The 17498-nt window shown below is 47.2% G+C and overlaps 1 protein-coding gene across 6 annotated transcripts in view; it reads right to left on the reverse strand.

Moving 5' to 3' along the window:
* Positions 1–17498, reverse strand: part of TMEM184B (transmembrane protein 184B) — a 40657-nt gene that overhangs the window by 9718 nt on the left and 13441 nt on the right. For 4 of the 6 annotated variants that reach the window (XM_037881455.2, XM_043543313.1, XM_043543319.1 and 1 more), the window contains exons 2-5: positions 13207–13466; positions 6427–6592; positions 2832–2922; positions 2135–2210 (exon numbers count right to left, since the gene is read on the reverse strand). In XM_037881455.2, the coding sequence (XP_037737383.1) occupies positions 2135–2210; positions 2832–2922; positions 6427–6592; positions 13207–13407 (534 nt within the window). In that variant the 5' untranslated portion in view covers positions 13408–13466. Of the gene's footprint in view, positions 1–2134; positions 2211–2831; positions 2923–6426; positions 6593–13206; positions 13467–15488; positions 15617–17498 lie in introns of all 6 variants that reach the window. The other 2 variants (XM_037881452.2, XM_037881460.2) reach the window with 1 other exon arrangement.

Genomic DNA, 17498 nt, shown 5'->3' on the forward strand with positions numbered 1-17498 from the left:
GTCAACTGATTTAGACTAATGGCACTCAGGCTGCGGGGCTAAAAATTGCAGTGTAGACATTTGGGCTCAGGCTGGAGCCCGGGCTCTGAAACTCCACAAGGGGGGGGTGGGTCTCAGAGCCTGGGCTCCAACCCAAATGACTACACTGCAGTTTTTAGCCCCACAGCCTGAGTAAGCTGCATCTGTGCCACAGGTCTTTTATTGCAGTGTAGATGTACCTTGAGTGCTCAAGATACACATGACTGATACAGACGGATACAGCAGACGCCTGTCTGAGAACAGCCCAGTACAAGAGAGGGGAGGGGAAGGATAGTTGCGCGCTGAAGAGGCCTTCTGCACTAACAAGGCTGACGAGAACCGACAGGGCGACACCACTACCAGACAGGCTCAGAGTGGAGCTGAGAACAGCCAAGGTGTTCCTTTTAACAGGGTTTCCCCTCAGTGGGTCATCATGGAGATAAACTTGGCAGTCAGGTGGCCCTGGAAGTTTTCCTGCTCCAACAGTGCTGGAATCCCAAGGAGGTCCCAGAGGCTGGGCTTGGTGCCACAGATTGCCCATTGAGCTGCTGTCAGCCCAACTTCCATGGAGTGAGATGGAAGTGCTTCACATCCCTCTGGCAGGCTAGAAAGCAGTGCTACCAGTTTGCAAAGAGCAGTCTCATCTGGAAGAACTGCTACCACGATGTGGGGAAGTGAGGGAGCCTAGAAAAATATCCATCCAAGACAGAACTGTCAAACCCTTGGCCCGCTTGATCCATTTGTGGAACCTGCGCAACATACTCAGAGTTCACAGAATTTCAGCTTTCATTAAACAAACCAAAAAGCTGCTAGTCCTCATGGTTGAGAAGAAAACCTTCCAGATATGAACTGAGTGTTACTCACGTAGTGATGTCGGCCTAAGTCTGCAGACGGACTGAAACAACGGCGCTAAGAGGAGTGAACTACCCTATGCCCTATTAATCTCACTGAGGTGTTCCTCGAAAGCCAGTTGAGGACACTTTAAATGTCAACATTAGCTATTTCATTGCTCACAATTTTAATGGGGGGGAAAATGGAGAATGGGGTGGGAGTGAAGCCCAGGTGAGGAAGGAATTAGCAGTTCCTTAGGGAAGGAAAAAACAGAGGGAAGAATGGAAATACATAAAGGCAGGAAAGAGCGAGAAGAACAAATAAAGGAGGATAAGGAAGGAAGAAATAGCCATAGCCCTAAAGGTCACTAAGCTTCCCAGGGAGTAATGCTGAATGCAATAATCACGCTCTTTTCACTCTTGATCTTAATGCAAACTTTTCTTTGAGATCAGCTGGAGCTCTGGTGTGGAGTAAGGGTAGCAAATGGACCTAAATTCATAGTGAGACCCAAAGACTATAATTAAAAATGGAATTCAGCCCTTTTTCAGAGAATGAAAGCAATGCCCCAATCTAACCAAACCTGTTTCAGTCACTATCTACAGAGAGATCCTGCATGTCACTTTCAGCAGCTTAGCAAATCTCTACCTTTACTGCTACATTGTGACAGCCAGCAGGGACAGCCTCCTGGACCCCATAACCGCACGCATGATGGATTTGTCGTCATTTAGATTTCTCTCTCTTCCTGACATACCCACTTCATCATGCACTCCCCCAACCCCGGAGTGAGCAATATGCTGGAGAAGTTCCTCCTGCAAAGTGTTGTGTCACGATGATCAGACTCCAGACTCCCACTCCTAACCACACTGACAAAGCTGGGAACTCAAGAGACACTTACACAACTACTGGGGGTGTCTGGGACCCAAGAAGGCACCAAGTTCTCATAGGGGATCTGGGACCTGCCCATCCCAGGAGGGGAAGAGGAAACAAACATCAGCTCCCAGGAACTCCTGGGGCTTGGAGTAGATCCTGTAGAGAAGACATGTCATTTCCCTTGCTAAGAGCCTTTCTAGTTTTTGGGTGGGCAGAGTAACATGGTATATCTGCCTCAGCACTATTACAACATGATAACAGATTTATTCTCTCCCAGCCTTTCTCAGCTTGATCTCATAAACCCACTGAACAGAGGTTGGTCCAAAGGAACCCTCATCTCAGAAACTCCACGGGCCAGGCATTACTGCCTCCTCTCCCGCTTCTTGCGCACAGCCCAGCTTTCCTCAGCCCGTACCTGTTTGCAGAACCTCAGGAATCCGATGGAATACGTCTTCCCCCAGAGGCAGCAAGTCCCATACATGCAACTGGACCTGAAAATGCAACACAGCAGGACAGCCAGAGAAAGAGGAATCAGAGGGCAGAGCTCAGGATATGGCAAGCAGTGAGATGCAGGCCCTTGCCTGCCCATTGTCTTCTGATGAAAATGTAAGATTCTTCCTTTCACCAGGCCAAATTAGTCATTGCCATAGCGACAACAGCCTTAGTCTCCTTCAGAGATGCAGACCGAATAGAGATGTGGTTTTGCACTCCTATCTCTGCCCCCCAAAACCGATTTTTGGCAAGGAAGTCGTTGGCTAGCATGGTACGGCACGAGAAAAGGAGGGCAGGCAGCCACAACCAGCATGGGCTAGAGAAAGGAAACACATACTGGGGGGAGGGGAGAAGAAACTACAGGGGAGCCAGGTGAACATGAAAGCTCTACATAGGCTCGGTTCACTCGTGATGATCTGAATGACAAGCACCCACTTGCACTGGATGAGGCAAGTCCATTTGAGTCTTCTGTGTAATGAGCTAGGTGGTATCATCCAGTTCCAGGGTACACTTATTGCACCACACAGTTTCCAGTGGCAGGGGTTAAAACAAACCCTGGGCCACACAAACCCCCAGGGAAGGATGGGGTAGAGTGCTGTAAACAGACTCGGAGTACTCACTCGATAGATTTCCCTCTGATCTCAGACATGATGGAGCTCTCCCCCCCAAGGTACTCATAGCAGAGGCTGAGGAAATTGTAGATTACGAAGGCTGCAAAGACAGATTAACCAGATCAAAATCATGACACCCACTGAATGGGGACAAGCAGCTGGGGTGCAGGGGAGAAGCAAAGCCAGCAGCAATGACAATCTGTGCAGTGCCTTTCATTCTGAGAACCCCAGACTGTTTTTACAGGGTGCACTCCTCCTCCTGCTTCAGCAGTTACACAACAATCAGCGTCAAAACCCAGCATGGGCACCCAGGCTAATGCCCCTACTCTTCCCCAAAAAGTGCCATGGGACCTTTAGCCACCATCTCTTTGGTCAAGGCCTCTGTTTTATATCTCCTCCAAGACTGGGATAGCTCAGTGGTTTGAGCATTGGCCTGCTAAACCCAAGGTTGTGAGTTCAATCCTTGAGGGGGCCATTCAGGGATCTAGGGCAAAAATTGGGGATTGGTCCTGCTTTGAGCAGGGGGTTGGACTAGATGATCTCCTGAGGTCCCTTCCAACCCTCATATTCTATGAGATGCCATTCCCAGACTTGCAGCGCTCCCTCGCACTATTCTGGGGCATGAGCCTAGTACTCACTCACATGGAAAAGCATCCCTAATGAATCATTCACCTCACTTCTTTCCACACTCTCCATTCACCTGGCTCTCAGGCACCCCTGCCCAGCCTTACTTCTGCACTGCTTCTAGAGCTGGGTGCCCGGCCAGCAGCCGCCAGTCTCTCTGCTCTGCCGTCAGAGCTGGGCGGCCAGAGAGCAGAAGCTGCTACGGGGTGGCTACAGAGGGGTAAGTCAAATTTTGGGGGTGGCTATAGCCCCCCACATCCCCCCTCAGCATCACCCCATAAATGACTGGTAGGGACTTTCATTTATCATAGATAATGTAATAAATAAATACATGACAAACATTTAGCAATGCACATGGCTAGCCTATGTTAACCTGTTCTCATTCCCTTATTCTAGTCCTCCCACCTCTCTCCTACTGTTACAGCCACTCTTATATCCTGATTTAAATTAGACTGTGAGCTCCCTGGGGCAGGGTCTGTCCTACTCTATGTTTGTACAGCACCTAGCACAACGGGGCTCAAATCCTGACTGTATTACGGTAACATCAACTTGCTCTGAACAAATAATAAACTCAGGAGAGAGACACTGTACCCAGGGAATTTCAAGACAAGAACAAAACAAAATCAAATGCATAAAGCCAAGAATCTGACCTCAGCAAGGAGCTGGATACCAGACATCAAGGAGGTTATCCCACTTGAAAAGACATCCATGATTGGAGACAGCTCGTGGACTTTTACCTCCTCTGGGCCCTTGTAATCACCCAACTATGCCCTTACACAAAGGGATACACAGATCCCATGAGGAAACCCCCCCCCAAAGATCTAACAAAAGGATTAGACACAACGGAAGCACTTCCAGACATTTCTAGCACAACAGAATAGTACAGTGCATAAATGGCCATGATCTACTTGCTTCTATTTATACAATAAGACAAACTTGTATTCCACCTGTAATCCTGGTTATTGAACAGGCCCATTGATTATATTTCTGTAATGATTTGGGGTATTGGTATCAATTAAATAATCAATTAAAAAGACACAACACAAAAAACATTTATTAAAAAAACCTGTGGTAAATTACCTGGTCTGCAAACTTCCTGCATCTTCCTTAACTTTAGGCCTATGGAGGCAGCTCTCAGCTGCTGGGGGAGGAGAAGCTTAGCTTCTCATATTGTTCTCCAGTGGTGCTCTCCACTACTCTCTGATGCGGTCACTGCAACACCAGCTGCCCATCCAACAGCGTTGGGCAGGAGATGAAATCAGAGGGAGAAGAATGGGGACATTTGCCCCCACTCTCCCTCTACATTCCCCAAAAGAAACAAGTACTAATTATTAAAGATGGCTGCGCTAGAATAACAGTGCTTCCCCTCCTAGCTCATATTTGCCTTTGTCATCAAAAGTGCTTATCACGCATCACCACAAAAGAACACAAACTCTTATGTCACAGACTGAGGCCCCAGATTTCGTGTGTGTGGAGGCAGGATAAAAGAGCAGGACCAAAAAAGTATACCCCACCCGCCAAAAGACACACCACAGAGAACCACCCATGATTGGTACAACACAGATTTCAAGTTTAGTTATGGATTTTTTAATTCGTTACTATTTTTATTGTTTTCAAGTGGACCTATTTCCCAAGAGTAAAAAATCTCCACTGAAAGCGAGAAAAATATCCCTCCCGTCCTCTCCAATCTCCTGCTTTTCCTAGGCATAGTTCTGAAATTGTTCAGAGAATAGACGGGGGCAAGGGACGCACCTCCACACAGCACAACAAGTGGGCCAAGCAGGTGAACTTCAGAATGCAGGCTGACCCCTTGAGCAGATGCTGTGATGTTTGCAAACTCCCTAGGCAAGGCGGAGGGGATAATAACCGTTGCTAGGAGAGGAGTTTCTCAGAGCAGCAGGCTTCCTGCTAGGCCTTTACACACAAACACAGGGAGAGCAGGGGAGAGAAAAAGTGGCCTCTGGATTGTGTGCATGAGTTTGCCATCTGCTATTGCATCTCAGTGCATTGTCACTGGTCCCTTGAGCAGATTAACTTGTTGACACACTCAGGGGCCTCTCTCCCAGAAACACAGATCTCACTAACAACAAACCCTACAAACAAGGAGCAGTTTAGTCAGGACAGACAGACAGACACAAACACACACAATAATAGTGATCCAACAGGATATTCTGCCACAGTGTACAGCCTCTCCTAGGATGCTGTTGGGGGCAGGGGGGAGAGGCTCCTTTTTTGAATGGGGTGAGGGGGCAGATTTTAGGAGAAGTGTTTATTTCAGAGACTGACCGTTTCTTTCTCATATGCCCCAAGGGTGAGTTTTCCTTTGCTAGCCAGGTGGGTCACATCCTTAGAAAAGTGCAATAAATAACTGATACTAATCCTCACTCCTTTCTGCCAGTGGGATCCCAAAGCACATTCCAGCTCTCTCACATACCACTGGACCACAGTGGCGACTGTAGTGGAATGCAGCAGCCATTCTGTGCCAGGGAAACGATGCAAACAGTTACCGGACGGGAAGAGAGTAAGTAACATTGCCAACAGAAACTGCCATGGGGATTTAGGGGCCACATGAGGAGGGGCAGCATACAATTGGCCCGCCTGAAGTCTGCTCGGGTGTTTGGGAGACCTTTGGGCCTTTAACATCGATGGGCGTTCAGACCTTCGGCTTTACACCTCCTCTGAAAGAATGAATACAAGTCTGCCACGTGAGAAAATCTCTTCAGAAGCTGCGAGTCTTTCTAAACCGTATCCTAGGGGAATCCCAATATACCCTGCCACTCCTATAGCAGCCAGGAGGACAGAAGACCTTGTTCCCCAGTCACTAAGCCAGGCTTCAAACCATGGATCTAGTTCGATATCAGTACAAATCGTAGCCATATGACAGAGGTACGCCCTCCACACTTCCTGTACACATGCAGGACCAGTCCCTGCACTCCAGCCTGCAGCAGAAAAACCCCATACTCCGCCATCCCCGCCTTACCTTCGTAGCAGTCCCGGACAGTGCCGAAGTAAACATAGTATTGGTCATTGGTGAAGAAAAGGAGGCTGAGCCATGAGTCGAAGGCGTAAATGGGCACAATGAAGAGGATCCGGACGATGTAGCGCTGCTCATTGGGGCAGCTGTAACAGCGCAGATGCATGTAGATCTGAATGGGGGAAGATGGAGAACAGGGTCAGTGACAATCAAACAGAGGAAAGGGTGGGACTGGATGGCAGTGGGGGACCAAGAATGGAACACAGAACTCCTCACTGGAGCAGGTGATCTAACGCAGCCTTATGATGGCAGGAATAAAAAATTGTTTCTTTCTTATGGTCACGCGCAGTGGCCTGTGTGAAGTGAATTGGGGGCTGCAGTCCAGTTTCTAATGAGATGGGATTAAATTTATTTTTATTATTTTTTGCTAATTACTACCAAGTGTGGCCTCATGTTCTCTTGTTCATACTTAATTCCCAGATAGTCCATCCCAAGACTCTGCTATCTCCTTTCAGGCACTTAAGATTCCCAACCCTGCAACCTCCTCTTTTCCTCAACCATATAGAACTGAGCACATCAGGCTGTCACCATGGTTAAGGCCCTCTTTCCTCAGAGCAGTTTTATATACTTTCCCATGACTTTTTCAATGAAAGAACCCCAGAAAATTCATTCATATATGTTTTAAGTAGATGGATAAGCCCCAAACCCCACTGCCTGCTGGCAAGAGTCATACTACTGCTTTAACAGTAAAGCCATAAAAGGCCAGCCTCTTGCCCTCCTACCAGAGCAGTACATTTCACAGCTCTGAAATTGGACTCTCTTCTGAGCAATAAAGTCATAAAACGTGTGCAGCCTGATAAACAATAGAAATGCAGATTCTCCACTCACCCAAGAACAGGGGCTGAGACAACTATGATGTCACAATCCTACCCACTCCCTCCAAAAATCAGGGCGCTCATTAATCATCTCAAAATTAAACTGTCATATCCTTAAAAAATTTCTTCCCCAGAATATCCATCTTCTAACAACAAAGTTCACCTTTACCAAAAAATACACACCGGGAACTCTGAATTTGTCAACTTGAAATATACAATCAACCTTCCTTAATGGCCAGGACAATTAAAGGACTCCAGGCAAAAGCCTGCATAAAGAAAGAGGCCTGACAGCATGTCCTGATGGTCAGTAGACACAGGTTTGGTTGAACCAGCAGGGAACATGTTCTCCAGAGGCAAAGTCTTTTACACGTAGTTTTAATTTAAACAACAAAAACCAGAACACGCACAACCGGCGTGATTTTTTCTTCTTACAATCCAGTTACACTCCTTCAAATTCCTCTCCTCCCATTCCATATCACACCCTCTCCAATGTGCTCCCACCCCTTGCACTCAACTGAAACTGATCTCACCAAAGTTTTTAATGACCTCTTCCTAGCCAAAGCTCAAAATGCATCCTCATTCTCCTTGACCTGTCAGGCACCTTCAGCACAGTCAACCACACTCTTCTTGAAATCATGTCCCTTCCTTGGCCCCCATGACTGTCCTCTCCTGGTTCTCCTCCTACCTCTCTAATTGCTCCTTCAGTGTCTCCTCCTCATCCCTCCTTCCAGCTTTCTGTAAGGGTTCCACAGGACTTTGTCCTTGTTCCCATCTCTTCTCCCTTTACACCTTGTCTATAAGCAATCTCAACCACAAACTCAAACTGAACTACCACTTTCATGCAGCTGATTCATAGATCTACCTCTCTACTCCAGACCTGTCTCCTTCTGTCCAATCAAAAATCTCAGCCTCTCTCTCTGACCTCTCCTCATGGATGTCTAGCTGCCAGTTCAAACTCAACAGGACTAAAAGAGAGTTCTTCATCTTCACCCACAATCCCTCCTTGCTACCTCCTTTTTGGATGACTGCAGACTCCACTACCATGCTGCCCATAACTTGGGTGTCTGTCATCTTTGACTCAGACCAACACCCTCACATCCAGGCTATTTCTAAATCATGCAGATTCTTTCTGCATAACATCTCAGATACGGCCTTTCCTATCTGTCCACATGGCTAAAACTCCTCCACATTCTCATCACCTCATATCTCAATTACCGCAACATCCTTTTCTCTGGCCTTGACAAATGTAATCTTCCCCATTCATCCATTCAGAATGCTGCTGCAAAGATCATTTTCCTAGCTCGTCACTTGGACCACGTCACCTCTCTCCTTGAATCCCTTCACTGGCTCCCTCTTTTCTACCATATCAAACATAAGCTATTTGCATTCACTTTTGAGGCTCTTTATGACCTAACCCCACCCCACCTATCATCTTTCATTCAGTATCAAAAGGTCAGCTCTCACCTCCAGCCCCCACTTGTTAAATTCTGAAACAAGCACCTTCGTGCTCTGTGCCTCTCACACTTGGCAGAAGCTGCCCATGAACATTCACAAAGCTACCTTGTTATCCACCTTCAAATCCTTCCTCAAAACTCTCCTCTGCTATGACACCTATAAAATACTTGATGGTGAGGCAGCTGGTGTGCTAAAACCACAGCCTGTCATACTGACCAACATTGTCTCATTGTTTCTTGTACTCCCGTCTCTCATCTTATACTTAGATTGTCAGCTCCTTGGGGCAGGGACCATCTCTTTGTTTGCACAGCACCTGGCACAATGGGGTCCTGGTCCAGGGCTGGGACTCATAGGCGCTATGATAATACAAATGATAATAATACCTACCCACCCCCAGCGATACTGAGTGTCACAGTCCAAGTGACTCCAGGTTTCCCTCTCAGAGTTACAGGGATGTCCCTACAGCCTTTCACTGTGTGCACAATCACAAGAGCACATCAGGCAGGGAATGCCATATGGCAGACCAATGACACATTTAATCCAGTCCCCTGCCTCTCACATTTAGCAACACTGGATTCTGAAGAGCAGCAATTCTCAAACTGGGGGTCCCTGAGGGTACCCCAGGGGGTCCGCAGGCCTCACTGATCAACTCCTTCCCCTCCCTCTACTCCTCCCGCTCCCTCCCAGTGCCTCCTGCATGCTAAAAGTCCAGTGGCGCAGCAGGGCTAAGGCAGGCTCCCTACCTGCCCCAGCTCCGTGACACTCCCGGAAACGGCTGGCACATCCCTGTGGGGCAAGGGGTCTTCGCACACTGCCCCCGCCCCAAGTGCCAACTGTGCAGCTCCCATTGGCCACGAACTGCTGCCAATGGGAGCTGCAGGGATGGTGCCTGCGGGCAGGGGCAGCGCGCGGAGACTCCTTGATCTCCCGCCCACCTAGGAGCCTCTGTCAGAGAGATGTGCTGGTGGCTTTCGGGAGTTGCCCAAGGTAAGCGCCACCTGGCTGGAGCCCATACCCCTCACCCCCTCCTGCACCCCAACCCCCTGCCCCAGCCCAGAGCCCACACCCAAACTCCCTCCCAGAGCCCGCACCCCCTCCTGCACCCAAACTCCCTCCCAGAGCCCGCACCCCCTCCTGCACCCAAACTCTCTCCCACAGCCCACCCCCAAATTCCCTCCCAGAGACTGCACCCGCTCCTGTACCCCAACCCTCTGCCCCAGCCTGGTGAAAGTGAATGAGAGTGCGGGAGAGCGAGAGACAGAAGGAGGGGGGATGGAGTGAGGGGGGGTGGGGCCCCAAAGAAGGGCTGGGGCCTCAGGGAAGGGGGCATGGCAAGGGCTGAGTGGGGGGGGGGGCGCTGGGGGTCCTCAAATTTTTTTAAATCCAAATAGGGTTCGTCGGGTTGCTAAAAAGTTTGAGAACCGCTGTGGTAGAGAACAGCAGAAAACCCTAGCTGTGCAATGCTATACCAGGGAGAAGAATTTTTCCCTACTCCCAGCAGGTGATCAATGCGCACCCTGAAGCAGGAGGATGATAGCGCTTATTGTTCCCTAAGCTAGTGGCACTACAGGTGTTACTCTTATTCATCAGTGACTAATCTCTTTTCAAACCTCCCTAGACTATTTGCCTCTGCAATACACTGTCATTTTCCAGCTCCTACTCAGCTCTCTGGAATCCAACAACACAGAGGTACGGAACACAGGTTGATACATTTCAGGGCATGTATTTCCCACTGTGTTACAGTCCACATGATGATTACATTAGAGAAGAGGATGTTGGATTGGACTTGTGCTGGCACCCAGAGAATACTGGATGAGATAGGGTGGCCAGGCGTTGCCCCAGAAAGAAAAGGAGAAAAAGCAAAACAAACATTTCCTGCTACTCCTTTCCGTAGCAGAATTCAGCTAGTGGAATTCACTGGCACGGAAAGTCATCAAGGCAGGTACTGTAGGCTGGATGATTTAAAACAATAAATGGCTGATCATTTAATGAACTAACAGCTGACATAACTATAAAATGGCCAGCTAAGAATAGAGAGTAATTAAGCCTCATAAATCATGGCACAATCTCATCACCTACATATCCTGCCCTGTGACGGGATGTGCACCCCACACTGGCCCTGCAAAAGAGCTGAGTTGGACCCAACCAGCTAATTAGGCAGCAAAGGAGGGGGAGTGTTAGGCTGGAGGCAGCTAATTAGAGAGAAGCTCACCTGTGAGAGACAGGCAGGGTTCTTACAAAAGACAGGAAAATGGAGACAGAAAGAGCAGTAGGCTACATCACTTTCTGGGAGATGTGTTTGAGTAGCTGCAGAGATGAGTTGCCTACAATTACTCCCTGGGAGGAGAAAGTGAAGAAACTGCCAAACCCAGAGGAGTGGGGAGGGCAAGGAGGTAAAGTAGCAGCTCAGGGAATGGACCTTGGCTGCTGGGTAGAGGGTCCCTGAGCAGGAACCTGGAGTAGAGAGTGGGCTGGGGTTCCCTGCCAGCCACTGCAGTAGTGGTACTGTGAAGCAGAAGACTGCCTAAGCCTGCTGGAAAGCAGGAACCTTGATGCACTCCACTTGTAGAGGGGAAACCACAATCGTGACCTGACTGGAGGGCTGAGTCAGGAAGAGGACAGCTGTGGCTCCTGGGAGTGAGAGAGGAGCTGAAGAGGAGAAATGGATGGGGGTGTAATGGCTGGAAGGGCCTGACTGAGCTAATCTCCAGAAATTCCAGGAGGTGACAGTATCCAGTGGTGAGTAGAGCCCACTATCACATGCCCCCACCTCCACTTTTAGCACTACTCAAAAGGCCAAGTGTATTCTTGAGGGGGAGGTAGGTGTTCACATGCCTCTGAAAGAACAGGTGTGATGGATTTGGAGCAGCTCTGTAATAACTTATGAAGACCATATGGTGGTCTGGTAATTGGGGTGTTTTCTGTGTGATTATATTGGTTTAACACAACACAATAGAGGCTGTCAGAAAAACAGGCAGGAAGGAAAACAGCAGCTTGGGATAAGCCACCTCTCCGCAAACACTTAAAGTGTTAAGGGACAATGGCAGGACTACTTGCTTTGACGATTTTGGCTCCTCTCTAGGTAGCCATATAAAACAGGCCTTTTCCTCTCCTGATTCAAGCCAGCAAAACACAGAAGATTGATAGGACTCTAGCAGGTTTAAAAAGGAACACTCGAGAGGGGAGGATTTTGTCCAGCGTCTTAGTCTGTTTCTTCTGAAAAACTGCTGTAGGTGTCTGAAGAAGTGTGGCTTGCAGGAGGTGGCAGGCCAGTTGGTAAGAGATGCATGAAGACTGTTTAAATCCTTGTTCTCTAAATTCCTTTTTCTGTTAAACTAAACAATACCTTCGCTTTAAGAAGCTGACTGGTCACAGACTCTCCAAGTGAAGAACTGCAGGTGCCAGAACTCCATCAGACCCCCTAGGCAATAATGGTAAGGAGAACCTTTGGCCTAAGAGTAGGAGAGTTGCAGAATTCCTCTCCGGAACAGGTAAGATATGAAGGGGTGCACTCAGAGACCAGAAGGGGGACAGATTTGCAGCTAGCCCAGTAACTGTGACAACAGGTATTAGCTGCTGCCAAAGGCAGGATACCAGACTGACTGGGCTAATGGCCTTACCTGATACAGCTATCCCCTTGTGCCTCTGCTAATGAGAGCCAGGCAGAAAGGTGCTTGATCTTTTATAATGCCCTCCCTCTCCTCACCTGCCAGTACCCTGGGGCTCCTTGCTAGGCAAAGTTTGATTATTACAAGCCTGAAGACAAAGGGAAAGATGCGACATTGTGTAAGCAGCTAGCTGGCCACTACAATCTTAGGCACAGAATGGTGCCATCTGCACCAAGCCTCAGACTCACATGTTTCTCTTCCCCAAACACACACAAACACTGCTCCTCTCCAGGGAGGTGGAGTTCTGTTTCTCCTGATGCTTCCTCCCTATATATTAGCCTACTCCCAGGGAACAGAGCTGACCATTAAGCAACAAGGAGTAAACCTCTCCAACTCTCATACTGCCCTTCTGCCAAACCCCTGGATCCACCTGAAGCAAAAGAACCCCTCAAACATTCCCTTGGTACAGTTCTGTGCAGTACTGAGCACAGCTCCCTTTGAGTTATAGGTGGTGAATAACTTGCTAGGGTGACCAGACAACAAGTGTGAAAAGTTAGGGGTGGAGGGTAATAGGAGCCTATATAAGAAAAAGACCCTAAAAATCAGGACTGTCCCTATAGAACTGGAACATCTGGTCACCCTACCCCTCGCCAAGATGCAAAATTAGCTCCCACCGCCACTCCTCAAAGTGGAGGGGTGAGAGTCATAAGCTGAGCCAGTGACAACAGCAGGAATGATGCTAACAAACCCGCACAGCTGGCAGAGACACCCCTCACACCATGTGTATTCACCCAGTTTGGGGGAGGGGGGTAGACAGTTACAGGGATCAAACACCAAGAGATTCTTACCTGATGGCAGGTGATGAGCAAAGCAGTCCACACAAAGAAACCTGAGATGGCCTGAGCAGCAGTGGTCATTAGGAATATCGGCTGCTCCATAGCCGTGGGGCTGCCATCATCAGACATCCAGGAGAAGTTTGGGGCTGCAACTGGGGTGGTGGCAGTGGAACCCAGCTCGGGCGCTGACATGACTCCAGTCACCACTATCATTGTGCCTTTTGGGAAGCGGTTCCACCTGGGTTAATAGAGAGCCGCCTCCAAGCTGAGCCCTGTCAGACCCAAAGGGGAGATACAAAAAGGCAGATTAATCTCAACCAAATGGATGCAAAGGTAAGAACATTCTGCATTTATACCATGCTTTTCACGTGGGATTTTAGAATGCTGTCCAAATAGAACTCGGTTAAGAATTCATAGCACCCTGTGAGCTGATTAGGTAAGGACATAAGGATCGCTCTCACCCACCTGTGAAACACAACCACCTCTAGGGTGAAACCCAGCAGCTATTTAACAGCACAAACACCACCACCCTCCTCCTACAAAGCAGCTTAGGCAGGAAGTGAAGAATACTGCATCCATCTGGCACTACAGAGGAATTCAGGTAGGCAGAATTTAAATTACGCAGGTTGGAATGTGGTTGGGACACCCCAGTTTAACACCCACCCTTTAGAGAGGTGTCTGAGTCCTTTTACAGGGAATGGCCAGAGCCTTAGATTTACATCTGAAACAGCACCACAAGCAGCCCAACATGTAGTAATGCAGAGGGGAACTTGTTCAGCACCAGCTCCGAAGGCAAGTGTCCTTTATTAATTACCAATACCACTTGGGGTGTGTGTACACATGCCAAATGCACATACTCCTAGGGTCACATTGTTAAGGCCACACTGCTTCCAAATCAGAGACTTGCATGTGTGACCAATAATGTTCCTGATGTAACCTATGGCAATAATTCTACCTGCTTTCTTCCCACTTTGCAAGGAGAAGGAAAACAAGGTAAGTTGGGGGAAATAACTGGGTTCCTTTTAATTAGTTTATTCATGAATATAGGTCAACATTTGCAGGAACTTTAATTTATTAATCTCTCTAATGAAATGCACCGACCATTGGTTGAGAAGAAAATGTAGTACATGGATCTGCAGAAAGGCTAGAAATTTTTTTTTTTCCCCCCCCTTCTTCCAGTTGCTGCACTTTTTCTGACACATTCCCCTTCTGGGCTGAAATTTTCTATGCTTGGTCTCTGCCCAAGAATGTGTGTCTTTTTTTTTTAAAGGGAAAACAGTTCAGCTATTTTTGAGCATGAGAACACACTTTTCCCATTTATTAAAAAAAGAAATTCTTATTACTTGTTCAAACAACCCTGCAGGAAAAAATGGCCGAAGGTCTGAACACAAACTTGAATGGAAGCTGTCCTCCATTAAGCAGCAGGGCCGTTGCTGATTCTGGAGGAAACTGGTTTTGATTTGACAGTGTTCTAAGCCTTTGATAAGCCCATATGAAGACAAGCAATAAATATTTCTACAAAGCTCATAAGGTGCCTATCTAGAAAGGGTTCACAGCAGATGCATCCATGGTTAACTCTGTGAAAAGTCCCATCAGCCATGATATTGCAAATCCGGAGGGACAGAAGGGGCAAGTACTTCTGCAGATCTTGTAAGATGTGAAGGGGTTGAAAGAGGGCTCCTGCACACCAGTGCAGTCTGCTAGGAAACTTGTACCAAAAAATTCCTACCCTAGTTAACACTGATGCAGCTGCACCAGTATTAGCAACACTGGGAATCCTAGTACAGATAAGGTTTTAATTCCCTCCCCCCCCGAGCCTTTTAAAAGCCCCATGTCTCCTGCAGGGATCAAGTTTAACCATAATGGTACTAAAAACCATATTGGCAGCCTTAACCACATCCATGCTAGGGATTCCAACATTGCTAATGCTGACACAGCTGAGCTTGTGCCAGCCGCAGTGTGGAAGTTCAGACGTTCACCTAGTGTAAAAGGACAATTGCAAAATGAACTAGGACCACAATAAGAACTGCTGCCACCCCTGCAGACCTTAAGCCATGCAAGTGTTGAGGGAGGGTCTGTAGACCTCATAAGTTGTGAAGTAGGGATCCTTGTTCCAATGCACTTCATGGGCTCTGCAGATGAGGAAGATGCTAAGCACCCTTCCAACCTACAGCACTCCTAAAGGGCATGGGACTGGCTCTCCATTGTGGACCTTGAGGCATGCAGGAATGGGGGCAGGGGTTTCCATTATCTAACCAAACTGTAAATTCTGTGATCTGCAACACACTACTTACAATTTTTTGCAAGCCAGCAGAAGTTCAAAGGCCTGGAAAGTGAAAATTCTCCTTGTGATTTCTCTCTCCCCGCCCCCAGCCTGCCCTTCTGTAAAGGGGGAGGGAACGGAATGTTTTCCTCAAATTTCCTATTATAACAGAATATAAAGCTTGTATAGTTAAGCACTCAAAAGTCAGGAAAATGCTCAAGTTGAGGCTGTATGTGTAATCTTAATACTGCCCCCTTGTGATTATACATTACAGCACAGTCTAATTATGATTAGCTACTATTTTTCAAATTGCATTTTGTAATCCTTTTTTTCCTACAGCTTTAAACACATGTAACGTTTTGGAGTAGTGTTCTTCTGTGTAGACTAGAGTCCAGGCAAGTCATTTATATGAAAAGTGTGCAGTAAATTGGAGAACTGACTACAGATTAAGAAATAGTACAATGCTGATTGCATATGCAGGTCCCAAATTTGCAGGTAAATTAGCTTCACAGCTAACTTTCTCTCTACTGAAATGCACCAAAGGCAGGCTGTGCTGCTGGCTGAGAAGAAAACATAGCGTATGGATCTTGAAAAATTAACAGAATACATAATTTAGAGGGAAGAAGACTGTCTAACTTAGTAAAGGTATAGAGGATTGTTACAATGATATTAGCATGAATAGAAAAGAATGAGAAAACCACTATCAGCCTGACGTAGATATTTGCTTGTAGCAAAAATTGATTACATTGTGTTTGAGAAGTAGGAGGTGATCATGTAATTCAAGACTTAATTGCCCCCTCATGTATACATTACAATCTTAACTTTGGAACTACTTCCAAAGTCTGCTCAGTCTTCTGCTCTTCTCTGCCCATCTTTCTGTAACTCTCAATCACTCTAGGGTGTAGGGGGGCAGATTTGCTCTTGCATATTCTGGTCCACCTATCAGGAATTCTCCCCCATTTCCTGCCTCCGAGTCACTTTCTCTCTTTAAATCTCACCATAAAACCTTCTCTGTTTTTCAGTTCACAGCTACACTCTCCCTGGAAAGTGTCTTTGCAATACAATGTGTGATGAACACTATAGAAAAATATGTACTTTTCCTGGTAAATGGAAAATCCAATTTCTTTAACAAGAATTCATCTAGGTGGGTGTCTGGGCCTCAGTCTGACAGGGATGTAATCTATAATTCCTAACCCTCATACAGGATTCTTCAGACAACTGCTCTGAGACTCACTGCCACGTAACTATCTAGGGAATCTCTCAAGCAGCACAAGGGGGGCGGGGGAGGAGGAGTAGGATGTTCTCTCCTGGACACCATTGCCCTCTACCCACTAACGTATTCTTTACAATGGGATAGGAACCATTTCACTTCTCAGGTACTGGTTTAGATACAAACCAAACTGGTAGTGGCTGAAGTTATCATCTAACATCTACATGAAGTCAGTTTGGGAATATCTGGCTATGCTTTCACTATAGGAAAAGTGGGTTTGCATCAATCTCACTGTAAAATCCTACTGGAAACAATGCAGTGTAGTTTTACCTGCATGCAGCTAACCAAGGTAAATCTGGGGTGTGTGTGTGTGTAAATATAGGGGTAGAAGGGATCTTGAGAGGTGATCAAATCCAGCCCCCTGTGCTGAGGTAGAACCAAGTAAACCTAGACCATCCCTGTCAGGTGTTTGTCCAACCTGTTCTTAGAAACCTCTAGTAATAGCAATTCCACAACCTCCCTTGGAAGGATGTTCCAAAGCTTACCTGCCTTTATAATCAAAGTTTTTCCTAATATCTAACCTAATCTGCAGCAAGAAAGCTTTAAGTCCATTAATAATTGTCCTGCCCTCAGTAGACATGGAGAACTATTGATCCCTGGGGTCTTTATAATATCCCTTAACATAGTTGAAGACTCATCAGGTCCCCCCGCCTCAGTCTTCTTTTCTCAAGACTAAACATGCCCAGGGTTTTTGTTTTTTTAATAGGTTTTTTTTTAATACCTTTTATCATTTTTGTTGCTCAGGGGTTGACTTTGACTGACTACACGGAG

The sequence above is a fragment of the Chelonia mydas genome, chromosome 1 (genome assembly GCF_015237465.2).
Source record: "Chelonia mydas isolate rCheMyd1 chromosome 1, rCheMyd1.pri.v2, whole genome shotgun sequence".
In the NCBI taxonomy this organism is placed as follows: Eukaryota; Metazoa; Chordata; order Testudines; family Cheloniidae; genus Chelonia; species Chelonia mydas.